General features: G+C 42.7%; 1 protein-coding gene across 2 annotated transcripts in view; it reads right to left on the bottom strand.

Annotated features, from left to right (window-relative positions):
* Positions 1-733: 733 nt before the first annotated feature.
* The window catches only part of NR4A3 (nuclear receptor subfamily 4 group A member 3), a 36,367-nt gene continuing 9,655 nt past the window's right edge, over positions 734-27,445 (bottom strand). For both annotated transcript variants that reach the window (XM_057313618.1, XM_048223372.2), the window contains 5 exons: positions 26,050-26,179; positions 25,413-25,585; positions 15,253-15,452; positions 13,041-13,219; positions 734-3,992 (listed from right to left, as the gene is read on the bottom strand). In XM_057313618.1, coding sequence (XP_057169601.1) covers positions 3,745-3,992; positions 13,041-13,219; positions 15,253-15,452; positions 25,413-25,585; positions 26,050-26,179 — 930 coding nt within the window. In that variant the 3' untranslated portion in view covers positions 734-3,744. The remainder of the gene's footprint in view (positions 3,993-13,040; positions 13,220-15,252; positions 15,453-25,412; positions 25,586-26,049; positions 26,180-27,445) is intronic.

Below are 27,445 nucleotides of genomic sequence, written 5' to 3'. Positions count from 1 at the left end.
ACTAAACACAGCGCTTAGATGCCACAGAAAATTCTTTGTGTATGAACTGATGAACTAAACTGTGCAGCTCTACATTTCTTTTTTACAGCCGTCAATGCACACACAAAATACGTTTGCCCTAATCCAGAATATATGATGTCTGGGGTAGAGTTGAATGAAAGTTGCATTTGCATTGCCCACTGAGAGGGGTTTCTAGGCAATATAGAGTAGTGGTGTCAGCAAAAAGACAAAGAGTGCTGATCCATCTTGGAGAACTCTAATCCTGATTCTTGTAAATTCTGGTTCATAAACAATTGATATCCCATCATCTTGGTATAGAAATAAATCCTTCATACCCTTAAAGAATATTTTTAGGCAATAAATTACTAGCTCTACTTGATATATATATATATGTATATATTTGATATAGTTATGTATATCAAATATATATGATCTATCTGCCTATATATAGTTGAAAGAAAATAGCTTCAAACATTGTGCATGTTTGTGTCTCCTCAAAGCACGCAGCAGGGCTTTGTCCACAGGAAGTAGTCAATACATGGTTATTGAATTTAGAATGTCCTTCTTCCCAATCAGTGAGGTTTAATATATTTCCAATTCAGGATGCCTATTAATTTTTCAGCATTAGTAAGCCTTTAAAAAATCCATTTGGGGATGTGTTTAAGCAAATACTATTATATACATGATGAAGAGAATACTGTTAAATGAAGCATGCTTATTCAACACATCGGTAGCCATTGATAAAATGTAATTTAATTTAATCATTTCAATTTACATTGTTAATGTACAAGAGCATTTCTTTCAAACCACAGGTTAACACACACTAAAGAGCAATGCTGTTAGAAGAGCAGAGAAACTTTGGAAAACTCTGCTGTCTGAAATGAAAGCAAGGCACTCTCCATTAACAGCTGGTGGATTCCTGATTTCCGCCCACAGAAGGCATGTTCACACTGAGAGAGCTCTCCCACAGGGGAAGAATCACCTGCTTTAATTCTTGCTGTCCTCTTCTGAGCTAGTTTGGTCATCCACTCTGTATAAACTTGTGTGTCAACATTAAGACAAAAGAAGAGAGTTGAATTGATGGATTACGTGGGAGGCTCTCATAGTTCTTAACAACTATGGAAGACAGAAGAACACTGGCTATAACCTTTATTTTCAACACTAGTGTCTGGACCTATAACTAAAAACCTTCATTCCTTCCAACCAATCACGACTAAAAAGTCTTTTCCTTAAATCTGATGGGTTTAAAAATAAAAAGTAACAGCATGTCTCCAGGGCTCTGGTTTTTCTGTTTGTTTTGTTTTTCTATTATGGACATGACAAAAAACAAGGATTAACTTTCCAATACTAATGGTGCACAACAGGGTTATGTATGCACAGTATTTCTAATTTATTCAAATTCAATTTGAATTTGGTCTGAAGCTACCTTGTACGAAATGTTAGCTTTCCTGATATTTAATAATGTTTATTATGTTTGCATATAAGCTCAAAAAAATTAATGCAAAAGTACTACTTTACTCACGGTTATCAGGTAAAATGTAAATATTAGTGGTTATTTTTAAAAGCCTGTTCTCCTATAGATGCAAGAAGTTGAGTAAAAACACCGTGGAAAGGAGAATTAGGTCCTAGTCTTGACTCTGGTACTAGCCTATTGGACCTTGGGCAATTTTTATTTTTGCTGGGCCCCAGTTGTCTCCTCTATGAGTTTCGAAGGGGCGGGGGACAAGCTGACAAGTCTAATGTTCCAAGAGCCTAACATTGCAGACCCTATCACCTGGATATAAAAATAATAATCTTTCATGAAAGCTCACACAAACATAATACATGATCAAATATCAGAATGACTCTTGGGGAAAAAAAAAAACCATATATGCTTTGCAATCTGGGTTACCCTTTGCAGCAATTAGGCAATTCATTTGGCATGTGTTTGATTGTATAATTTAATGACAATATAAACAGCATAGTTTTGTTATTTTTTTCTTTAAAAAGACTAAAGCAAAAATGATTTAAAGCTAACAAAAACTACTGTGACATCAGTTTGACATTCAAAGTTTGTTTCTTAGCAAAATGGCCAAAGATATTTTGACTTGATACAGAGTATATAATATAAAGACTTTTAGACCTAAAAATCTTCAAACATTATTCGAATTTAGCAAAACATAAGCAAAATTTTAATATCAAAGTGCTAAACAGTACTGCCTTAAAAGTCACTGCAAATGAATCATAAAATAACTGCATGGGAAGTAACATTTATTGTACAAATGGTTAATAAAAAGACACATTATAAATATATATATATGTAACCTGCTATATTTATATATATATTTGTTTATTTAATTTCTAATTGGTGTATCCAAGTCACTGTGAACACCCCATTTAAGTACTCTGTAACTCAGCTTCCAGGAGCTGGTGGTCTTGCAATAAATACAGGCAAAGCTATTACAAGAGAACGTGCATACAAATGTTTATACAAATAAGGACACTATGCAACAAATTATCTCATAGTAATATGGCATCGACAGTATAAACATACAAAAGGGAGTACGAACACGGAATGTTGAAACGCAGCCCACTAATCCTGTCTAGTAGTCACATTCATACTATTATTTTTTTAAATAAGACTCACTTGCTCTCCAAAATTGTCTTTGTAACCAATAACAAAAGTTAAATTATATCTATTTTAAAAATCTTATCACCTCTGGTGTTTACCCTGTACGATCAGTTCCTACTTATTTGTGTGTTCTTATTTAGGGATCAAACACTTGAGACTCACTGAATGCTCCCGGGGCTTCTGAATGAGTCAGTCAGTTGCTATTATCTGAAGCAAATTTAGGGAACTCTGTCTGGGTTAATAGAACACAACCGAAACAGCTGTAGGCAATCCCTTTTATAATCTGAGCCCCCTTCAGGACAGCTGGACAGTCAGGGCAGAGATCTGGATCCATTAAGAAGGACCTAAATCTTGGGTGGACTGTCCCTCAGAAGGGTTCTACATGGCAGGTGGACAAAGCCTCTGCTAGGAAAATTAACATGTGTCATTTGCCAACATGACTGCCTCCTTTTTTTTTTCAATATAAAATAAAGGAGAGTTAATAAACAAGACTTAGTAAGACAGCACTTTAAAAATTGCACTTGTATATGGAAGCGAAGAGCCATTATCATTTTGCTATGTCTGATTTATAGGTAATCCTCATCTTTCACCATTCGTTAAAATAAAATAAAGGAAGAGAGAAATTAAGAAGAGAGAATTTCTGCCTTGTTTGCACCACAGATACACCCTTGATACAGGAAGTATATTCTAGAGATCAACCTCAAGACACGTCCTACCCTGGCGAACAACCCTTGGCTGTTCTTGTTTTTAAATACAAAGCAACTATAATTGTATTCCCCAGAAAGAGTTTTAAAACAGTTATATTATCCTTTTTTTTTTCCTGCTGGGATAGCATCATCCAAAAGTGCTTTGTTAGCAATTTCTTAGAAAACCCTCACGAACTATACCCTCCCCTCCCACACCAACCCCAAAGCCTAAATATAAAACACAACCCCAACACAATACTCTGCGAGTTTTCTGGCTTTAGGTTGTAAGGAAAAGTGCCAGAAAAAAAAAAAAAAAAGTCTTTTCTACAGGAGCTGCTTTTTCTCTTAAGGAAGGACAGAAAATGGTAGGTGTCCAGACCCATTCCTCTGCTGCTTAGCAAGCAGGTGCTAGCCACCGAGGCGGCTCCCCGCTCCGGCTGCTCCCGTTCAGAAAGGCAGGGTGTCCAGGAAGAGCTTGTCAATGATGGAAGGTGGCGACACCAAGTCTTCCAGCTTCAGGTAGAAGATGCGCTGGAGGCCCAGGGTGCAGATCTTGCGCAGTTCTACCAGGGCGCCCAGGACCTTGGGCTCGCTGGGCTCCAGAGCCTGTCCCTTGCTCTGGTGGTCTTTCAAGCTGCTTGTGATCTTGTTGCATAGCTCCTCCACTCTCTTTGGTTCTTTTAACCCATGTCGTTCTGCAGAGGGATAGAAGAGGGCAACTTAGGAGTCAGTTACATCTTAAGAGACTTTGTTTTTTTCTGTTTTTTCTTTTTTTGTAAGGTAGGCTCCATGCCCAACATGGCGCTTGAACTCATGACCCTGAGATCAAGAGTCGATGCTCTACCGACTGAGCCAACCAGGCACCCCCATCTTATTTATTTATTTATTTACTTGAGAGAGAGAGAGAGAGAGAGAGAGAAAGGGAGGGAGAGAGCATGAGTGGGGGTGGGGGGGGCAGAGAGAGAAGCAGACTCCCCACTGAGCAGGGAGCTGTATGTGGGCCTCAATCCCAGGACCTGAGCCAGCCAGGTGCCCCAGGCACCCCCATCTTAAGAGACTTGGAATCCCGAATTGAGGCCTGTGCCTTCTTGCACCAGTTGGGATGGCATTTTACAATCCAAGTGCCCCCGTCTTAGAGGTCACTCGTGGCCTTTGGTATCAAATGGGACCAGGGTTTGAGTCCCAGTCCCGCCACTTCCTCTCTGTGTGTCCCTGAGTTAGCCCCTTAATTTCTGAGCCCCAGTTTCCTTGTAAAATGAAGGTGATGATCGTCCCTAATTTAGGGTTTCTGGGAGGACCAACTTAGGGGAAGCACACCGTTCCTGGCACACAGCCACACTGAATGAAGGACAGAGTGGTAATTATTTTGCAGACATTATCCTACAAAAGCCTGGTCAGGAAGCAATACTTTTTCAGTGTGACAAAGAAACACATCCAGGCAAATGAATTCACGTTCCCATCTTAACAGGTGGGCAAAGGGGGGTCTGTAAGTTCCATTTGCTAATGCAGGGGCTGCCCCACGAGACCCAGCACAAAGCACATTTCTTGTGTTTTCATGCTAACCAGCAATGAGAAGAATCCAGCTTTCTTTTCCTGGTTTTTGGCCCCCCTTGAAACACCTATTGACCTACACCTGGCGCTCGGTACAAAATACACATGTCTCCCTGCTGTGGCGATGGAAAAGTCGAAGAGAAGGGAAGAGGCCCAGAAAGAGGCACTGCAGGCATTTTACAAGGTAGCAAGACATGAACACCTGTATCTCGTATTTTATGGAACAGTACAGAAAGGGATCCCCGTGTTAAATATTATGATCTCCTATTTTATTTTAAGGTTAAGGGATTTTCCCCAAGTCCCAAAGATTTTGTCCTCCTGCCCCAGAGCAATGTTGCATCTCTAATCAGAAAAGAGCCTCACGTCCAGTACAAATCGCTTAGTTCTCTCTCAGCATTTAGACACCAAAGTCTCTTTCCTGAGAGAAGAGCTTGTCCCTGGTTATCTCAGTCACGGTTTTTCTAATCTCTAAGTATATTTACATGTAGAACAATAATTCTTGTGAGATGGAAGACATCCTTCCAAAAGGAAATCAAACAATAGCGTCTAGTTTTTCCTACGTTTATTTTTTCAGTTGGGGATATATTTTTAAAAAATTTTTTTAGATTCCGGAATAATTAACCTACAGTGCTGTAATAGTTTCAGGTGTACAAAAGTGTTCAGTGATTCAACAATTCTATACATTACTGAGTGGTCATCAAGATAAGTATACTCTTAATCCTCAGTTGGGGATATTTTTGTTAGGGGAGTTATTTCCTTAAAACAAAAACAAAAACAGCCAATTAGCAAAATGAAGCAATATCCAGGCATTTCTTTCTTCTCTTGCCCTAAATCAAAGGAGGCCCAGGGACCAGGAGATCTGCATTCTTCCCTAGGTTGGCTAGTTGTGTATGACTTGGGTGAGTTCCTCCCTCTTTAAGGCTTATCTTAAAAGGAGGAGGTTGGACTTAATGACCCCTAAGGTCCCTTCCAGCTCTGATGTGTTATAATTACATTAAACTACAACTGTGAAAATTGCTAGCAGCATCTTGGTTGGATTGTAACTTGCAGGCGTCTCATCTCCGTGCACCATAATATAGAGCAAAGGGCACTGGATGTGCAGCCAGACAGAGCTGGGTTCCATTTCTGGTTCTGTTACTTTCTAGCCATGTGACCTCATCTCTTTGAGGCTCAATGTCCTTCTAGGAAAATGGGGATTACAGGGTGGTAGATATACAAGTCTTTATTGTGTTCTTTGTTCCTTTCTGTGTGTCTCTTATTTCAAGATTTTATTTTATTTTATTTTATTTTATTTTATTTTATTTTATTTTATTTTATTTTATTTTATTTTATTTTATTTTAAAGAGCGTGTGCAGGTGCATATGTGCACAGGCGTGTGAGAATGGGGGTGGGGAGGCTGGTAGGGAAGGGGCAGAGGGGGAGAAAGAATCTTAAGCAGGCTCCATGCCCAGTGCTAAGTCTGACTCAGGGGCTCGATCTCACAACCCTGAGATCACAACCTGAGCTGAAATCAAGAGTCGAACACTTAACTGACTAAGCCACCCAGGCCCCCCAAGACTTTATTTTTTAGGTAATCTGTACACCCAATGTAGGGCTCAAACTCACAACCCTGAATCAAGAGTTGCATACTCTACAGACTGAGCCAGCCAGGCACTCCCTTTTCTGTGTGCCCTAAATATTACACAATAAATTGAAAGAAAAAGCACAATTACAATAAAACCTACTTCCGTGGGTTATTGTGAGGCTTAACTACGATGCTGCTACAGGAAAGCCTTCTGCCAGCGGCGGAGTGCTACATGCACGGTGCTGTCAGCCCCTGCAACAGTGCCTGCCGCGTGGCAGACGGTTGGCAACCGCAGGGTCAAACAAAACGCTGAAGTCCCCCACTTCCCAAGCTTTGCAGCGCATGATTTTGCTTTTTCCAGGAAACTATTAGCTAATCAGCCCAGGTGCAAACCTGTCCTCTATGTTTACCCTTACTGCATACACAATCCCTTTGTTCAGCCTCAAAAGACGCACCCAGGAGGGAACTTTAAGAGAAATTCTGCCTGCAACGGTGTTCTTCCTAAAGTTTTATTCCCCGCCCCTCCTCCTGCCCCAAGAAAAAAGCAGACTGCAAGTTTGGCAGTAACTTCAAGAGCTGTAAAATGCTCATAGCCTCTGACCAAGTAACCCCACTCTTGGGAATTTATCTGAAGGAAAAATTCAGTAGAAGACAAACTGTATGCACGAAGACATGGGGGCAGCGGTATCTATTAAAAAACTGGGAAAAGAGAAGGGGTGGAAGAATAGGAAAACTGCTAAATGGTGTATGCACATAATGGAAGATTCTGTAGACATCAGAAAGGACAAATAGGAAGACTATAAAGCAACATGGAAAAATATGTAATATCACATTAAAGAAAACAGAATATAAAATGGTATCTAGGCGGTGATGACATCTATGCAAAATTTACTTCTGCATATGGAGAAGGGTGCAAGGAAACAGAAAAGTGAGAATATTTATGAGATTGTCAGCTCACTCTTTTCCTTCCTTTTAAAATTTCCAAGTTAGCAGTATTTGTATATTAAACTGTTAACATACAACAATCTGGGATTTGGTTTCTCTAGCAGCCCTAACATGATCAAACAGTCGTCTTGCTGATAGTAAATTCCATTAATACCACACTACATCAAATTAGGTTCACAACCCAGGGGGAGAGGCTTTAGCCAGAATAAAACACCAATCCACTGATTTAAACTTTGCCTTCCTTTCAGTGGCCCGTGTCTGGCATTATATTCACGATCCCATATTCGTCTTCGGGATAAAGAAATGGAGCAAGGTGTTGGCTGGATTTGGGGAGGGGGTCGATTATGGAACCTTGTAACTAGACTTTCTCATGGCCAAACTCACAGAAGGTGCCTCAGAGTTTTCCCTGCTCTCCAACCAGTTGTGATTGCGCCATAACTATGGCAACCATTATTTATTCAGTGAACTCAAGTGGAGATCGATACCTCCCTGCCAGCTGGATCAACCCTAGGCCTGGAATTCCTTGAGGAATTCAGAGACGCTCCTGTTAGAAGCCAAAGGCACCTTCTTTGTTGTGTCGAACAGCCACCGGATTTGTGGTTTCTTTACTTTTTCAAAAGGGCTGAGATAAGATTCAGTCTCCATGCAAACGGGCGGCCAGCAGCTAGCAAGATTCCCAAATCACCAGGGAGACACTAAGTGTCGGGCACCTTCCTAGTAATCAGAAATTCCTTAAAACCCCAATCACTGATGTTTTATAGTTTAAGGGACCTCTTTTCTTTTTGGTGCCGGGTAAACACGGCTGCAGTGCTGACAGACAGAGACTTCCTCAATCTGGGGGAAGTCGGACACGTGGATTTCCCCCTTCCTAGAGAATCACACACGGTGTTTAGTGTAAGATCTTTGTCACCGTTAAACAAAATAAGCTCTTCTGGCATTTCTTGCTCTCTGATCTACATCATTTTTACCCAGTATTTCCTTATGTTAACTCAGATTTTTGTATCCAAAACTTTAAGACGCGTCTTATAGAAACGGTTAAGCACCGGATTTATGTGTCGCGATCGTAGTACATAGGAGCTGGAAAGGGTCTGAGTCATTTAGTTCACACTCCCACCCAAGACAGGAGTCCCTACGGAGATGTCACAAAGACAGTGCCCGGCACGAGCTGGGTAATAACAATATACCTAGTAGCCCCTTCTATTATACTCTTTTACTTAGATTATTTTATCACGCCCTCTCAACATCCTTGTGAAACAGGCAGGGCAAAGATGATCTTTATTTAATAGATAAGAAGGCTCAGGCTCGCAGAGTTAAGTGACTTGCTCACAGTCAAATTTAGCAAGTGGCTAATTTTTTTGCTCCAAGTCCAGACATGTTTCTATTACCAGGATGCCTTGAACATTATATTAGAATGTTCTTCATCCTGAGATGAATTCAGCCTCCCTGTAACTCCTTCCTACTTTCTGTGTACCTAACTGACTAATTGATTAATTACTTCTTCCAACAAATACGGACGTATGGAGTGCCTATTTTGTGCCCAGCACTGTTATAGCCATTGGGGTAGAGCAGTGAACAAAACAGACAGACAATAGATCATATTCCTGACCTGTGTGGTGTTAGTATCTAAAGAAACTGTTGGATTCCTATGCAATTTCAGCTATCCATGCTGAGACAGGAAGGGAGGCAGGTGGGGGAGGAGACAGAGGAGGGAGGGAGGGAGGGGGAAAAGGAAGGAATATGAGAGAGAAAAGAGGGAGAGAGAGGGAGAGGGAGGGAGAGATGGAGTAATATAATAGAGCTAGTAAGGTCTGTGCTCATGGCTTTCCCTTTTCACCCAGTTAAGATCTACTCATCGTGTAGACTGCAGATCAAATACTTCTTCAAGGGAACTCGCCTTGTTGCTCCCCGTTTAGGTCATATTCTCCTACAGCATTCTATTTTTTCCCCTTGAAGGATATAACAGGGCGAAATCAGCTATTTGTCTATTTATCTGCCTCCTCCATTAAATGTAAGCTCCATGGGGGCATGGACTGTGTTTTCCTACCATTAGGAAACTACCTGCAACACCAAGCTTACTACATAGGAGACACAAGTAACTATCTGTTCAATGAATATGTACATGGGGGAACAATGGCCTGTAAAATATGATTAAATGATACTAAACACGTGGGCTGCTGAGAATAAATATAAAGTTGGAAGTTAATGAGCAGCACACAATGGTAAAGAACTCCACAAGCTCTAAAACCTAGCACAAAGAAGCTTTGGAGCCAGATTTGCTGGATGTAAAACCTAGCTCTGCCACTTATATGCCCAGTGACCTTGGGTCTGTTTCCATGTTTGTAAAATAGGGCTGATGAGGGTACCTGCCTTGTGGGTTGTGGTGAGAATTAAATGAATGAATACATGTGAAGTGTGTGGGACAATGCCAGCATACAGTTAAGTACTTAAAAAATATTAGCAAGTATCCTCTATGCCTAAAACTCAACTCATTAACATCCTCTTCAAATCAGCCACTTCTCTTGAGTTTGCCTAGGAAGGATTTCACCGTCCTCCCCATCGCTCTCACCACCATGTCTAATGATTCCTCTCCCTGGCCATCATAGTTAATCAACTGATTATTATCTCCGTGATGTTTTTTGCATCTAGCTCCTCCTCTCAATCTCACTGCCTCTGAGCTAGGTCTGCAGTAACTACTACCTACATTGTTTCCATAGCTCTTGGCTGGTCCCTCTGCTTCCCATCTCTGCTGTAATCCATCCCAGATCTTTCCAGATCTACTTACTAAACAACATTCAACAAAAGAGCATGTGTAAAGCCCTCGGCACAGTACCTGGCACTGGGTATTTAAAAATGGTAGCTATTATTAATTTCATGGAATCCTAATTACCAATAGCTTTCATTGTTCCTTGCTACTCAAGTGTGGTCCCTGCACCAGCAGCACCAACATCACCTGGGCGCTTGCTAGAAATGCAGAGTCTCAGGCCCTGCCCTGGACCTGCCTCATCAGAATGTGCAATTTAACAAGATGCTTAGTGAGTTCATGCACAGGAAAGCTGGGGAAGGCTCTGCCCTAGCCACTCCTGGCCCCCACGACATGCCTGAGCCAGTCTGCACCATGCTACCTCCTTGGGAAGCCATTCATGACCAGCACAGCACATGAGCAGTAATCCGGACTCCCCCTGCACCGAATCTCTTGCTTTTAAGGACCCGGACACTAACCGCCACACATCGAGTTCACTGCATCCTAATCGCGTATGACTTCCTAGAAGGCTATACATACCCTTTCTGATGGTAGAACTAATGCATGGCTCATCTTGGCATCCTGAGAGACTGACACCCAAGCCTGGCACATAGTAGGCCCTCAATATTTATTTAATGAGTGGATACTTCTAACACGGTAATTCCACACTAACTTTCTGTTTGGGGTCTTCCTATGGATGAAACATAATTAACTGTTCCCAGACCTCACGTCACCGGTACCCTGTCAGAAGCAAAGCGTTGCTGTTGCTCCCATGTCAGGGATGGGGCACCGGTGAAAGAAGACAGGGCAGATAAACTGGGGACTTAAAAACATTTGACAACCACAACTGTGGGGAATGAGAGCGATCTAAAAGAAACCATTTCCTGCCCCACCTCACCACCTAGTTTTTCAGAAGGAGGCCTAGAGACAGGTGGAAGAAGCAGAAAAAAAGAAGTAGAAAATAAAAGCCATGTGCGTGCCAACTTCTAATACTGCCCAGATTCTTCATAATTTTCCTGGAAAAGAGATTGGTTAAGCTTCTAACAGCTCGTTTCCTTTTCATGAGTTCTTCCCTGTGGTGTAGGAGAAGACGATTTTGGGATGAGTGTTCTGATGGCAGAAGCCCAACTGACCGCAGCCCCACAATCACCCTGGACCATCAGTGGAGATTATTCCGAAGACAGGATTTCCTGGGAGCCCACACTCACAGGGAAATGACTACCTGCGACAAGGCTCACACCACTGTTTTCCAGACATCACCCTTTGTGCCATTTCCTGATGCTTGCTTATATTTCAAAGCCCCTCCCAACCAGCAAACCGCAAAGTACTGCAAGGTGCAGAAATGAGAGAAGAGTTATTTTTCCTGTGGGTATTAACCACAGCACCTAGGACAGCTCTGCACAGGCTGGCAGGACCGAGGGCAGGAACCGGGACTACCCCATGAAGGACAGGGCCCCCTGTGTCCGAGCGCTGGGCAAGTGCAGCTTCATTTCTTCAACACCAGTGTCCTCCTTTGAGCCTCTCAAGCATCCAAGGAGAGATTCGCCAACATAACACCTCCTAAAGCCACCACCAGCTTCCTCATGCCACCGAGTTTGGTTTTGGACTCCCTAGGGTTTATAAGGGGCAGGGGCAGGCATGTGCCTACTTTGAGGGGGTCCCTGTTACTGTCACTCCAGGATGGACAGTAGGTGGGTCGAATGCCTATTCTGAATCCAGTTTGGCTACATCACAAACCAACTTTCCTGTAATCCTTACTGCTGCTTCATAGAATAAGTGTTGCCATCCCCATTTTACAGATGGGCAAACTGCAGTCCAGAGAAATGAAATGCATTACTGAATAGCACACACTTATTAAATACAGGGCCCCAGATTACAACCTGGGGGTGCTGGATTCCATAGTCCATGCTTCCTCCCTGAGCAAATCTCCACATTAAGGACAGTGGGCTGGGCAGCTGTAACTGTAGGACACACGGCGGGCTGGAGGCAGAGGTGGGACCCACACCACCTTCTCCTAATTCCTTCTCTGTATTCTCTGCACTGAGCTGGCCAATATCTCCAGGTGGGGACTGCCTGGCCCTCACGTGTCCCGGGCTCATCATCATCTAGTAATTTCTACTTAACAAGTACAACAAACACACCGAGTGGGCTCTCCTCTTAAACCACAGCTCCTATACCTGGACTGGCCTTTTCCCTCTTATTGGTGCTCAAAACCAGCTGTCGGGGTAGCTCTTTCTAAAATGCAACACTGGCTCTGATGCTCCCCTGGTCAACACGTTCCATGGATCCCCACTGCTCCCGGAATGATCTCGGACCTCCTCACTAATGTGTGAAAGGCTCCTCGTGTCTCACCAAACCCTTCCCTGTCAGGCCAGTCTCACTTCCCAGCCCTCTATTTTTTTTACTCATTTCCTTCCTGAAACTTATGACAGCCATATACTCAATGGGTCTAGCAAATTTTTATGCATCCCTAGCATTCTCAGTCCTTCTATTTTAGCCTGGAGATATACTGTGCTTTTATCAAGGACTATCCACGCTTCTAACATGTTACCTCTTTTGAGAAGAACACCTCCACCTTCGATGTCTCGGCACTTTGTACCCACTCCCACAGCCCCACCATGGCACAGCACCCTGTCTCACATGCATTCATGTGCACGTTCCAGCTCCTCTAGGGACGTGTGCTATCACCTCCGAAAACCCACTGACGTGAGCAGAGTGCCGAGATCAGTGAACACTTGTTGATTCACTAGATTCAACACTCATTTCCAAAGGGGTGTGGCAATGTGCTCGTTTTATTTACTGCGAGCCAAGGCTGGCTCTAAGTGGGGGTCATTTTCCTAATTTTCCAGTGTATGTGTGACAGCCAAAGCCGGAATCCACCTTTAACACAAGAAAGGAGAGGAAGGGGGACACAGTCACTTTGGTGACCAGGGTGGTGCTTACCTGTGACCATGCTCAGTGCTGACAGGCATGCTAAGGCTTGGATATCAAGGTTCAGGCTCTGCAAGCTTAAGGAAAAGTCTTTAATGGAGTCGAGCCACTCCCCAAATCCACGAAGGCACTGAAGTCGATGCAGGACAAGTCCATTGCAGAACACAAACTTATCTTCAGCTGTGTTCGACCTATAAGACAAAGTCATGGGGGGTGGGAGATAGAGACACATCAAACAGGTGTTCAGTCTGTCCAACATCAGAACACAAAGGCGCCTAAACAGCCAGGGGGCAGCGTTCAGAACCTAGCGCGGTGCGGTGGAACCTGCCCAGATACTCTGATGGACAAGACTGTGCTCCTGACATCAACAACCACCACCACTTGTCTGTGCCACCTTTCTTGGTGAGCGTCAGCCCTGGGGAGCAGGGGGCGGGGGGAGGGGCGGTGGAGGCCGCACTCCCGGAGAGTGGAAGTGAAGCCCCAGGCTCCGCCTCTTTCTGTAGTGAACTAGAGCCTGTTCCCTTCAGGGCTCCTTGGCCAGGACTTCTCCCTCTTATTCTTAAATGTCAAAAACCGATAAGACCCGAGACTAGACACTACAATTCCACTAGGCAGACTCTTAGAACACCAAGTCCTTGCAACTGCCAGAAGTCAATCACAGAAGGAAAAAGTGACCCACTATCAAAGGAGTGGTTGTTTTCTGTCTCCTTCGGTACTTTTAACCGTGGGGCTGCGCAGGGCTTTTTCTTAATCTGCCTGATAGTTTATATTATGTCCTTTATCATCTCGTTCCTCTCTCCTGAAAGGTGCCCTGGAACACCCAGATGTCACCACTTAGCCGTGGGGCCTGGGGCACTCTTCCCTTTCCCTTCTCTATAAAACAGGAATTCTGATGGCTACCTCCTAAGATTGTTGTGGGAATTAAATAAAGGATTTGAAAGCCCATGCACAGGGCCTGGTATACAAGAGGAGCTCAACGAGTATGAGGTGGAACTAATTCTGATTCCTCTATGGTCCTTACTCGAACCTTCCCTTTCTTTTAACTTTCCAGTCTCTTGCTACGTATTTCTCTCTTTCAGTCTATTGCACTAACAAGTTAATATCTCCTGATTTGGGATTCTTGGATGGGTAGCTTTATTCATTCATTCACTTAACAATTATGTCCTTAGGCATGTGCCGTTCCGGGAACCAGGCACTGGAGAAAATTTGGTGAACAGTGCGTACATGGCACCTGCCCGCATGCAGCTTTTCCCTTAATCCTTTGCTGCCTGCCTAACAGAGGACAGTCCCATTGCTGGCTTGGCTCCTGTGCACACCAGACTGGCTGTAATTACGCTCATGACTGACTCCCGAGATGTAACTCCGGCTCTGACTCTCCTACGGATCCTGCCACAGAGGCACACGCGGGCCGGAATGGTTCAGTCTCAGAGTTTAAAACCTGGACCTCGGGCCACTCGCATCAGAATCCCGGGAGCATGAGTTAAAAATGCAGATTTCTGGACTTCTTCCAGAGTAGCTCCAAACCAAAATAGCTGGGAACGAGGCACGGGAATCTGCACTTCAAACCAGAGTTTCTGGTAACACAGTATGAAGAGCTTAGAGAGAAGCTTAGATCCCAGGTTCCAGCTTTTTGGAAAATCACTGCCTCTGTCTTTGGTGTCACTGAGTAGGATAGATTGGACCAAATCTTTTGATCCAGAAGCTATTCTCTTGGAGTAAACACTGGGGGTTGAGAAGCTGTGGGAACTCTTTAGAGCCCCATCTGGTGTACTAGAACAGTCACTTGTTAAATAGAAACCCATGAGGTAAATGCAATGTTCAAAACAAATACTAGCCTGCCAGGAAATACCTTATGCACCATGAGAGAATCTTCCTAGAATCATAGAATGTTGGAACCGCCATGGGCTTCAGAGACCAATAGATCTAACCTCCACATTTCACAAAGTGAAGTGAATTTCAAGCGAGGCCAGTGACCGGACCAGGGTCTTACAGCAAGTCCATGTTGGAACCGAGACTAGAACCCAGGGGTCCTGGCACAGGCCAGTGCTCTCACCCACGGCCCCGTTTCATTAATGCCTCATCATATTTCCTATTTCCTTCCTGAGCAAGCTTTTCATCGATGACTCCGTTACAAACACAGCAGGCTTCCAACTTCTTCAAAGCAAGGGGAAAACTAAAAAAAAAAAAAAAGAAAGAAAAGAAAAGATAAAATCATCGTCATTACCTGATGGAAAGTCTGAGAACAAACAGCTCCAAAAAGGCTGACTCTATAAGTAATGTCTGATCTTCTTTGGGGAGATCAGTAAATCCGGGGATCTTCTCTGCCCAGCTTCTGGACACATCGATGGACGCTGTCAGGAGGTTGTAGAACTGTTGCACGTGCTCCGCGTCGGTGCCCGCCGCGGCCTGTTCGGTGGGACAGTACTAGAAGGCAAACCGCAGAGAGCGCGTTAGCGCAGTTCAACGGGGACCCCAGCGCCATTTGCAAAATTGGCTTTTCCGAGACTCTCAGTGCCTATATCCTTACTTTTAGGTCCCATGGTTATGAAAGGTTTGTTTTTGTTTTTGTTTTTTTGTTTTTGTTTTGTTTTGTTTTGCATTTAGTCTCATCTGATTCTCACAATGTAAACAGCAAATTTTGTTACCTCTTCACAGACAAAAGGAATCTGATGACGTCCCACTAGTGCAGTGGTTTTCAATCCCGATGCAAGATTGAAATCAAGTTTAAAAAACACTGTGTCTAGCTCATCCGTACAGCGATTTCAATTTAACTGGTCTGGGGTGGGGACTGGGCATCAGGAACTTCAAAGGCTCCCCAGGTGATTCCAAAGAGCAGCCGTTGTTGAGAAGCATTACCCCAGAGGTCTGTGTCGGAGGAGGCCTCCAGGGTCTACTGATTCCACTAAAGCACAGCTGTCTCGAAGATGCTAACTAAGCCGCAGTTCTCAAAGTGCAGTCCCCCGACCGGCAGCACCAGCAACACCTGGGAATGTGCCAGAAATGAGCACCTTGGGCCCTGACCCAGACCTACGGAAGCAGAAACTCTGAGGATAGGTGAGACTGTTTTATGGAGTTCTCCAGCTGGTTCTCATGCACACTGGAGTCTTGGAACCACATAATTAACCAATAGGAGAAGAGAATGATTTTTGCTTGCTGCAGGTGGACTTCTGTGAGGTAAAACAAACCAGGCAGGGGAGGGGGTATGTGTCTCCTTAACAGGGCCCAGGCAGTCATGTGCCATCAGTGAGTCTGATAGACTTGTGCCTAAATTCATGAAAATGAAATAAAATACAAAGCCCAGTTTCTCAGCCTCACTGGCCATATTTCAAGCGCTCCAAAGCCATGTGTGGTGTAGAACATTTCCATCACTGCAGAATATTCTATTGAATGGCACTGATCTCAAGGGAGAAGAAAGGTTCAAGAAAAGTCCCTGTCCAGCTTTTGGATAGTCTCGTAGAGTCCTGGTTTTGCTTGAGTCACTGGAGGAAAAAGTCTTTCCTGCTTTCGGTAGGAAGACTGATACAGCAAGATAATAATCAAGGGACAACTAACAACAGACTTGAGAGATCTGCCGAAATACTCATGTCGATATGCACCCTAACACAGCCTTGTGTGTGTTTCTGTCCTTTCTCTCAGGTCCTCCTGGGGTGTGGATTTTAATCCGTATTTTATAGATGAGAAAAATGAGGCTCAGAGGGCCTCAGGGAGGCTTGGAGACTTTCCCGAGGTACACAACCAACAGAGGTCCAGCCAAGACTTAAACATGGCCCTGCGATTTCCACTCCTACTCTTCCTGGCTGTTAATATGTCTGAGGTTTCTAGCTGGTAGCCTGTGGCATCGTGTTAAAAAGCATTTTGCTTTGCTCTAATTGGAGGTCTCCGCGTGTGTATTTGGTCCCATGTTTTGTCAGCAGCACAGTGACAGGCACATAATTGACCCCCAGTAAGTTGTCGTTGAATATTATTCCGTGAAAGAAGAGTCAGGGGACTGCCTAGGTTCGTCGCAGTGCCCTACCCTGGCTGGCGGGGGAACAGCCAATAAGCACCAGGTGCTGACTGAGGAACTACTTAGATAGGAGGGAATGAGGCACTTGTCTTAGTTGGGTCTCTTTTTTTCCTTCCCTTTGTACTTTCCCAAGAGGCATCACGAAATAACAAAAGACACCATCAGACAAGGGGCCCAGTTGCTTTAATCCTAGATTTGTCCAGGCCCCTAATTTGTGAAAGAATGTAGTTACCTGGGATAAATGACTTCACTTTTCTGAGCCTCGGTTTTCTCCTCTGTCAAATGGGGATAATACACTCCTCAGTTCTGTTGTAAGGATTATATATGATGATATGCTTGAAGGGCCCGACATAAGGAAGATATTTAACAAATGATGACGGCGATGATATTGATAACGATTAAGATACTTGGAACTAACACTGTCCCTTCACCTCCATATTTATAAAATGGGGAAAAGGATTGAACTGGAAGGTTTCTAATTCTCAGCGCTGACTTTCTAGGATCCTATAAATAACATCAGGTCCAGTTCAGAGGCTGGCTCCTCTGTTCTCAATAATCCCACCCAGAGCTTGGATTCTATGAAGCCCTGGATGTTTCTGTGCTGTGATGGGACTCCTTGGGAGCAAAGTCCAGGAGAAGGAAGCAGTCCTCCTTCCCAAAGACAGTCAAGGATGGCGGCGTGATCCTGGTGTCACAACACTTCCTCCCATCTCCTTTCAGCACATATACTACTAACTGGAGGAGAGTGGAAAAGGGATTTTATTTAACTTTTTTTTTTTTTACTTTCTCTTCTTATATGAATCTAATTCCATATATTTTCCAAGGACAGGAGGAAAATTAGAGCAGAACCCCCTTTAGAAAGCCGACAGCACTACATGCGAAACTCCCGAGCGGTATCTGGAGTACAGAAAAGAATGTCGGAGCAGGTAGCAGATCATGGGGTCCTCCTCCAGGCTCTGGCATTGACCTGCTGTTCAGCCCTAGCCAAGTAACTAAACTTCTCTGGAGAAGAAAGTGAGCGGGCTACCTGATTTTTAAGACTCCTTCTGGCTTTCGCATTCAGCTATCTTTCTGTTATTGATTTCTAGTTTAGTTCCACTGTGGTTTGATGGCAGACATTGTTTTCAATTCTTTTAAATTTGTTAAGGTGTGTTTTATGGCCCAGACTATCCGCTATCCTGGCCACTGTTCCATAGGATGGCTCTGGTATTCGATGATTCTAAACGTTGCTAATCAGACCAGGTATGATGTTACTGCCTAGAATTTGACACTGATTCAGCATTATTTTGTCTTAAAATAGTGTGTTAAATGGAGAGAAAAAGACCAAAGGTTGTAAACTTTTTCCTGGGAATGGGACCTAATCGCTCCCTCCTACACTGACCTCCATGGCTCACAACTCAATAATCTCTCTGCTTTCAATATTTGCTCAGAATCCTCCAGAGTGCTTAGCTTCCACCCAGCATCCTCTGCCGGCCTCCGTCCCTGCTGGGCTCACATTTCATGCATCCTGCACACAGGGGGGCTCAGATCCTGCCTACCCTGCGTGTGCAGTTGTGTCTGATGGAGTCCCGCAAGGAGAAAAGCCAGCCGGCCCAGCAGGCCAGACTCCAGCCAGACCCTCTGGGCTTCACCTGCAGGGATTCTGGTCCAGGTTCCAGAATTCTGGGGCCAAACTGGATTCAGCCTGAGCCACCAGTAACTTGGGGGTGACTGGTGGGTCAGCACCCAATGCTAGGGGAAAAGACAGACAAAGCGTCCTCTCTGCTGAACATAAGATTTAAAGAAACAGAACAAAACATTTTGGATCCTTTCTCACCTGGCCTGGCAGTTTTTATCAAACCTTGCTGAGGAATACTAGATCTGGAGTTGGAAGAATCAGATCCCCATTCTCTGCTTCTGGGCTCCCCTACATCACTCTGTCTCTGGCCTAGGCAGGTTTGGGGTTCACCAGAGAAAATCTGGAAATATTTGCTTATCGATCATTCCCGTCTAATTTAGGTCAAATAGAGAAAGACTTTATAAAAAGTCTTTCCTGTTTAGGCTTTTTTCCTGTTTAGGCTTTTTATTTCGGCCTATGTGAATAATCGATCCATCCAAAATCTGGCTTTCCCTCTAGTGAGAGACACAGTATTACGTTTACTAACTGTTTAGAAGAGGCTACAGGTAACGTCTGATGGAAGTTTTTCTGAATAACCTAGAAGGAGAATCTAGAGCTGAAAATAGCAACAGAAGTTACTTAAATGAGTCTCCATTTTGCATATGGCAACACTATGGCTATTGAGGTCAGACTTCATCAACAACCCAGGCCTAAAATAAGTTGTTTGAATGGGAATTAAGTGAGACCCGCAGGGAATGCCAGCCCTAGCACACTAGCAATGTGATGTTTTCAGAGCAGAACGGAATCTGATATTTACTGTATCTCACTGCCAGTCCAGGCTGAATATGTAAAATGTCCTGAGAACATTTTATCTCCTCTCAGAATGTTCTGCCTCTTTCTATTTCTTTGTATGTTTTAGACGTGATCATTACATGAGCCAAACTCTGTAGACATATTCCTAGGTTCTTACAGTTTAAAAACTGACACTTAAAAAACAAAACAAAATAAAACTGGCAACAAATATGTTTTCCCCCCATTTTTTTCTTTTTTAACTGCCTTCCCTGCTAAAAAACAAAACAAACAAACAAACAAAAACCCTCTCCTCCTCCCACTAATGGCATCACCACAGTGATACCTTTGCTTACTTTCTCTCTCCCTCCTGCCACATCAGCGGCGGCAGGAGCTTCTCTTCAACAACGTGTCCACTGCTAAAAAGCAGTGCCTGACACCCAGCAGCCATTCGATAAGTTATTTGTTACATGACTTGGTTACTTTCTGAAAATTTATAAGTCTATCGCTCATTCCTTCGGAGCCTCAAAAAAAAAAAAAAAAAAGTTGGGAAACAGGAGATTTGAGGTAAAACTGGATTGTTTTTATTAAACTATATTGGTGGTTCTCAAACCTTCGTGTGGCAACAACTTGCCCAGCGCGCTTGTTAAAATGCGGATTCCTGTTTGCCTCCTCCCCCTCTCCCAGTTCTGATTCGGTAGGTCTGGGTGTGGCCCAGGAATCTGAATTTTTAAGCAAACACCCTGGGTCTTTCTGGGCACCACACTTGGGGAAATGCTGAGCTCTACCCACAGTGGGATTAGAGCAGGTGTGATGCTCAGAGGGTCAGAGAATGAGAAGGCTGGGAGGGAGCATGGCCGTGCATTGAGTCCCATCTCCTCACCGGTCAGACGAGGAAGCTGAGGCCCGCTGGGGCACAGGAAGTGGCCTGAAATCACCTAGTGCGTTCCTGGCAATTTGAGAGGGTCTTCTGAGTAGCTTCATGCAACCATTCTCTTTGTGGAGTCTTTATACTGTTTACTTTGTAGTCTAACATGTGTTCTCCACATTGTTTCTCAGGCTATCTTGTCAACATATTTAAATGCCATTTGCGGGTGCCTGGTTTTATTCGAGCAGCGTCTCTTGTATTTGGAGTCTGTTACTACCCTGAGTGACACCAATTACCAAGAAACATCCCAGTTTGCGGAAAAATACTTGGAATGACCAACTAATGAGGACGTTAAGTATATTTACTCATTAGTAATTATGCAGGGTCTGAAGCCAAGCCCGGTATCTATATATACTTGTATTGCTAAATTAAAAGCAACTGTGGGGCAAAGAATAGCTACATTTCGAGGAGAAACAAATCAAATGTGACATGTTTTGACTGCACTGATATACAATGATCTGAGCTCACTTTTGAAGGAGAGAAGTTTGGCCCAAAGGAGAAGTGAAGGTCCCAGAGCCAGGAACACTTCAGAGTGAGGAGCTCTCTTTCTGGCCTCTCACACACGCATGCCTTCCCCTTTGTGGCTTGGAACGCAACTCCTCCGCCTCCCTGTCCCACAAATGAGGAAAACCACTCACTCACAACCTTAGAGGCACACATGCCGGAACAAGGTTAGAACATACCTATCTGGCAAACATTGTCTCATTTCTCGATTCGCCCGATTCATGGGGGAAACTGGCATCGTCAACAAATTGTCTTGGTCAGATCAACTGTCTGACTCAAATCCGGAGGACAAATTCTTATTTAAAACGTAATAAATTATGGACACACACTAAAATATTAATATTTGTTACCACTGAAGAGTGGGATTAGTCAGGAATAAATGAAGATGAGACTTTCATGTTTCACTTTGTCTTCTTCTAAATGGTTTGCCTTTTAAAAAAAAACCAATGGATATGTATTACTATTATTGTAATTTTTAAAAACCTAATGAAGCTTCTATTAAAAAAAAAAAAAAACCTAGTAAAATTTCATTACACAGACCTGGCAGTATGGTGAAATAGGAACTTAAAACCTTGAGTGTTGAGATTCAGATCTAGCCCTAGCTCTGGCCCTGACCTCAGGGAAGACGCGTAAGCCCTGGAAGTCTCTACTTACTCCTCTGAAAATATCGTGGTTAGATTAGACGATCTCAAAGTCACCTCCAGTTCTATACATTTGCATATATAACAGCAGAAGGTACTATGAAAACTGAGTTTCAAGGAATGACATTCCTAAAAAAATGACGGAAACCACAAATTATAGCACAGAAAGCTGAGGCTAAAGTGAAATGATGTAAGGACATATGTGATGGCGCCTAGCTCAAAGCAGGCACTCAATAAATTCATTTTGCTTCATTCATTTTATGGTAATGTTTTGTAGAGAACAAAGCAAGTTCAATTTTGTTAAATAACAAGTTACTTAACATATATTCTCTCTCTCACACACACACATATCTAAAATCACATAAATATAAAATCACTTGCATTTAGGGATAATAAGGTAAACCCCAGAATCATAAAATCTTCGAGTTGGAAGGAATTCAATATTCAAAATAACTTCTCTGCTTGTGAGAAATCCTGTTATGTGTTCTCCTTAGTTACTTCGTGTGTTGACGAACTCATGCTTCCACAGCAGCTCTTGTAGTTAAGAGAGCTCATCCTTATCTTCAGAATGAGCTGGAAGGGGCCCCCCTTCTTCTTTCTCTAGATCTACCTTTGGGGGGAACAGTCCTCTTTCCATAGGGTAAAAGAGTAACCTAATCCTGCCAAACCTCCCTTCCTATCTAGATATTTTCATTTCCTCCAACCATCCCTTACAAGTTTCCAGAAATAGTGTGTCCACATCCCTCTTAAACTCCAGTTTGGGAATGGACTTAACCCTTGAAGTGTGGTCTCATAGGGCAGAGCCTGTGGGACCACCACTAGCTTGGTGCTGGTCCTATATTCCTACTACTGCAACCTAAGGTAATTCAGCATCCCTTCCTTCCAGCACACATACTCTTTGTTGGTTCATATTGAGAGTGTATGGAATAAAGTCCCAAGATCTTCTTAACGTGAACTACTGATGGGCCAAGGCTCTCCCATGTTTTGAAATTCTAAATGCTGAGCTTCACATTTATTTTTGTTAACTTTCTTCGTGATGGCTTCAGCCCATCCTGTTCCAACCTGTCGAAATCACTCTGAATGTTGATACTGACATCCATCATATTAGCGATCCCTCCCAGATTTCTGTCATCTGCAAATGTGATCAGCATGCCTTCTGTGCCTTCATCCAAGTTTTTGATGAAAACTCACTGTATTTTTAAAAAGCCTTTTAATTTAATTGATTTTGGTCCAAGTTTTGATAATTTTGTAAAGCTATCTAAAAGCAGGAGAATCCAAGTTATGAGGTTCAACCTGATTCCAAAACAATGCAATTAAAATAAATATGCTTTACAAAATTGAGCAAGGCCCCAAAGGTAGTATTAACGTGACCCAGACTCTGGCATGGTCAATCTGCTATTTTGGACAAAGCTAACAATTAAAGTGGGTAAATGTTTGTTGATGAGGATGATGACTCCAGTCTAACACACTGAATAGTGCAGAGGCAAGCAAACACACTGGATTGATTTTTCAGTGTGGAGACAGTTCCCAGCTGGGACAACTCAAAGTGCTGGGGAGGGTTTGCCACTGCATGACTAATTAGGCCATGTAGACCAATAATTGGATAATTTGGGGCCAAAAAATCACTCTGGGGGCCTAAGTTCTCTGGACTGACCATCGGTAGTGACTTCCAATGCCCTGGAACAACGTCAGACCGTTCTACAGGCTCAGCATAGGCAGTGTGGAACAGCTTCATTAATTCAGACAAATTGCATATGGGGAGGTCCAAAGTTGCTTCAGGGAGAAAATGTCTTTACTCTCGAATGCTTTTCTAGCACCCACTCTCATGGAAACCAAAGACACAGTGAAGCCTGGTATTTAGGAGCACAGACTTTGGGGTCCAACACACTTGGCTTCTAATCCTCTCTCTGATAAATATCAGCTATGTGACTTTGGGCACCTCACTCCTTTAACCTTTCCCAGTTTTCATCTCCTCGTCTGTGAAATAGATGATAACACTTACCTTAACGGTATTGCTACATGGCCCATGACACATGTAGTGTTCATACATTCAACAAACGGTAACTGAAGAAAAGTTGGTCAGGGAGATAACGTACAGGGCACTACGCTAAAGCTTTGACAAATATCATCTTATTGCATCTTCTTCACAGACCACCCCAGGAAGTAGATACTATTGTTATTTCTCCATAACACAGATGAGGAAACCGAGGCATTACGAGGCTTAATCAGTTGCTCAAGGTCACCCATCTATTAAATGGCGGTGTTGGGATTTTCAGGAGGCCTGCATGGTTCCACAGCCTAAGCCCTTAACCACAGCATTATTCTGCTAGACTATTATTTGAGACTTGACTTTAGTTAAGAGATGCTACTTGTAATCAGAATAAGAGTCCTCAACCTTTGGTGTGAAGGGTCTACCATGCTTCTCATCCAAAGTCTTGTGATTAGGTGTGGAGAGGAGGCGTCAGAGCCTATAATGACAGTGCAGCACCGTCAGGGTCATTTGTTAAGGCATTTAGAGATCCAGCAAGGCAAAAATGATTTGGTGCAATGGATGCCCCAGAATTGCTAAATGAAGTGAGAAATATAGGGAAAGGTATGAAAACTGTTTAGTCCAGTGCCAGGCGCAAACTCATTTAATCAACTCATGTTACTAGCCTTACAGGCTGTGAAGACTATAAAGATGAGGGATGGAGGATCACAGCAGGTATACCAATCACCCCTTCATTTCTGTCAACACTGCAACCCACAAGGAGGGCACATAGCAGACACACACACATGCTCTTTGCCAGCTCTTCCATCAGAAAGCTGAAATACTGATTAGACTTGGGGAGGGCAATCTGGTAGCAGCTGCCAAGCCAGCTCAACCAATTGGAGATCCCTGGACTGGTCTTTCTCTCTCATCTGTGCGCAAACTGTGTTTCTAAATTTTCTTGTATTAGAGAGGGGATAACTATCCTCACAGTTCACAGCTCTTTAAATGGTGAAATGACACAACAGACTGCAATGTCTAGCATGCAGAAATAACTCAGTAATTGTGGTCTTTTTCCTTTCTTTCCCTCTCTGGTGAGACCCTGTCTTATTAGAAGTTTGCTTCTAATGTTTACACATTTGCTCAGAAAAATCGCTTCTCATGGTTCTCCTCTGTGTTATCCAAATTTCTGGGAATTTTTGGAGTTCAGACTGATGATGTTTCACCACATCTCGTAAGAAATAAAAATACTGATATGCTTTGGTTGACTTAAATAATAATACTGGTACTCATTTATGGTTTTCAAAACCATCATTCCTGTGGGACTGATGTACCAAACATCCCTCTGGGGTTAAATATTATAATCATCTCCACTGTAGGGATGAGAAAGCTAAGAGTAGAAGTCAGGTGACACTGGCAGGAAGCAGCAGAGGCAGCATTCCATCCCGGTCCCCCTGATACCTCCCAATGTCAAGGCCAGAGCTCGCTCCTCTCCATCAGTGGTCTAATCCCTCCGAATAAGCAGCAGGTAAACCAGTGCCGATGCAATCGGGTAAACTGCTGAAGGATGACTTGAGGCTCACCCAAATGGTTTGATCACAATATGAAAAAAGCGGTAGTCACTTCCTCTAAACCACGAAAGAAATCTACACATTGTAATTCACCTGTGCAGATTTTCATTGGCAAAACCACCAGGAATCCTGCAACAATGGTACGACAGGTGCAGCACTGTCAGGGTCATTTGTTAAGGCATTTAGAGATCCAATAAAGCAAAAATGATTTGGTGCAATGGATGCCCCAGAATTGCTAAATGAAGTGAGAAATATAGGAAAGGTATGAAAACTGTTAAGTCCAGTGCCAGGCGCATAGTTATTCAATCAACTCATGTTACTAGTATCATGAACAGAGACCTGATCGTTCATTTGAAAAGCAGGACATCATAAAACTTACTCTGGAGTAATCGAGATCTCTGGGTGTTGAGTCTGTTAAAGCTCGGACAAGGGCATTCATCATACAGATCGGAGGAGAAGGTGGAGAGGGCTGAGAAGGTTCCTGCTGTAATGGGCTCTTTGGTTTGGAAGGCAGCCGACCTCTCCTCCCTTTCAGACTATCTGTACGGACAACTGATGCCAAGAGAAAGAAAGAAAAAAATGTCTTCAAAGATATCCATGAAGAGCCATAAATCACAAAAAGGAATCAAAACACATTACAGTTGAGCAATCATTAACGAGACCAACCATTTAAAAGTGGCAGTAAGTTTGGAATTATAGCCACACAATGATTTAATGAGAGTTGAAACAAGCAGCATGAAAGTCACCCATACTTACATCTGGTAATGAATTAGCCCTAAAAGTCTCCTTCTTAAATAGAACAGAGATGTATGTACACAAGCTCTCTATTGATTTTGAGAAATTAGAATAAGTAGGCCGCAGCTATTTTTAAATGGTAGTACACACCAGAAAAGTAAAATGTTGGAAAGAAAGGGAAACTAGGAAAATTCACCATCCCAACGTCAATATTAACAGTTTTTTCAGTGGTATCTGAGAATACGTATGAGCATGCTGAATAAAAAGCATTATATTCATACCTTCTTTAACCATGCCGACACTGAGACACTTCTGAAATCGACAGTACTGACATCGGTTTCGACGTCTCTTGTCTACAGGGCAGTTTTTATTTGCCAGGCAAACATATTTTGCATTTTTCTGAACCGTTCTCTGAGAAAACACAATACAGAGATAGTCAACTAATAGTTTCTGGAAAGAGGTAGGACCTGACAAGATGTATTTTAATTACAATGTGAAAAGCGACAGTGCAATTCGTATAATTAGATAAATTTAATTTCCTAACACGCTAGCCTGCAGGAAAAACAATTTTATTAGTGTTAGCTGCTGACAATGAAAATCATCTCGGATTGTTCTGAAGCAAGTCTCAGGAGACACCCAAGTCTGAATGATAAAATCATATCTGAAATTACCAGGTCAACATATCATACCTTGGAGGATTAGATTATCTCCACTTTTAATATCCCTTTGGGAACAATTTTCTACTTGTTCCACTCCCCTGATTATTGCTGACCTTATTAAAATAAAATCAAAATTATCTGGGATGTACTTTGTTGGCTATCACTATTGTAAGTCAAATATCACAGTACCTGGCTTTGTTCCCCAATAGAGATGAAATCATAAAAAGCAAAATCAGGACTTGACTAGTTAAAACATATAGGAAATGTTTTTATGCAAAAAAAATCACTATCACTTAACCTGCCTATATCATTTATTTTATCTTTAAGATATTAAGATAATACATATTAAGAGAATATTCTCTTAAGAGGCTCTGTATGGTAAACTGGTTATTTTTGATTTTTGAAAGCAAAATCTTAAAATTGTTTACTGAAAACCACTATCACATCTGAAAGGAAAAACAAAAAGAGTAAAAAAAAAAAGGAGGAAATATGAGAGCCATAAATTTTCAATAGAAATTCCTATTAATAAGTTATTTCATAAATGACTATTGACAAAGACATCAAAATAGCCATATCATAAGCAACACATCATAAACCTTGGGCTTGGATATAAAATGATGTTTTATTCTTCAGAATCACATATAATTTTAAAATGACACATGGAGAAATAATGAAGCATATTTTATGCTCCAGATTTTTAAAAAATGATTGATTTAAAAAAAAATTAAAAACATTTGTGCAAGTGGATGTATATTTACCACCTAGGGCAAAATTATTCAGAAATTACCTGGATCTATACAATTCCAAATAGAGCAGAAAGTTGGAATTTATTTGGTAAGCCTGGGCTGCATGAAAAAAAAAAAAGAAAGAAAGAGAAAGAAAGAAAGATAGAAAGAAAGAAATCCAGATAATTTGAGATCGGTGATCTATTTTGGGACCAAAATTCTAGATTTACTTTTAACCTTTTCCTTTTAGCGATTCTCAACCCCCATGTATTAGTTTTCACCCTATCACCTTT

This window comes from Ursus arctos, unplaced genomic scaffold (assembly GCF_023065955.2).
Source record: "Ursus arctos isolate Adak ecotype North America unplaced genomic scaffold, UrsArc2.0 scaffold_18, whole genome shotgun sequence".
NCBI classification, from domain to species: domain Eukaryota; kingdom Metazoa; phylum Chordata; class Mammalia; order Carnivora; family Ursidae; genus Ursus; species Ursus arctos.
This window is presented reverse-complemented; position numbering and strand designations above follow the sequence as displayed.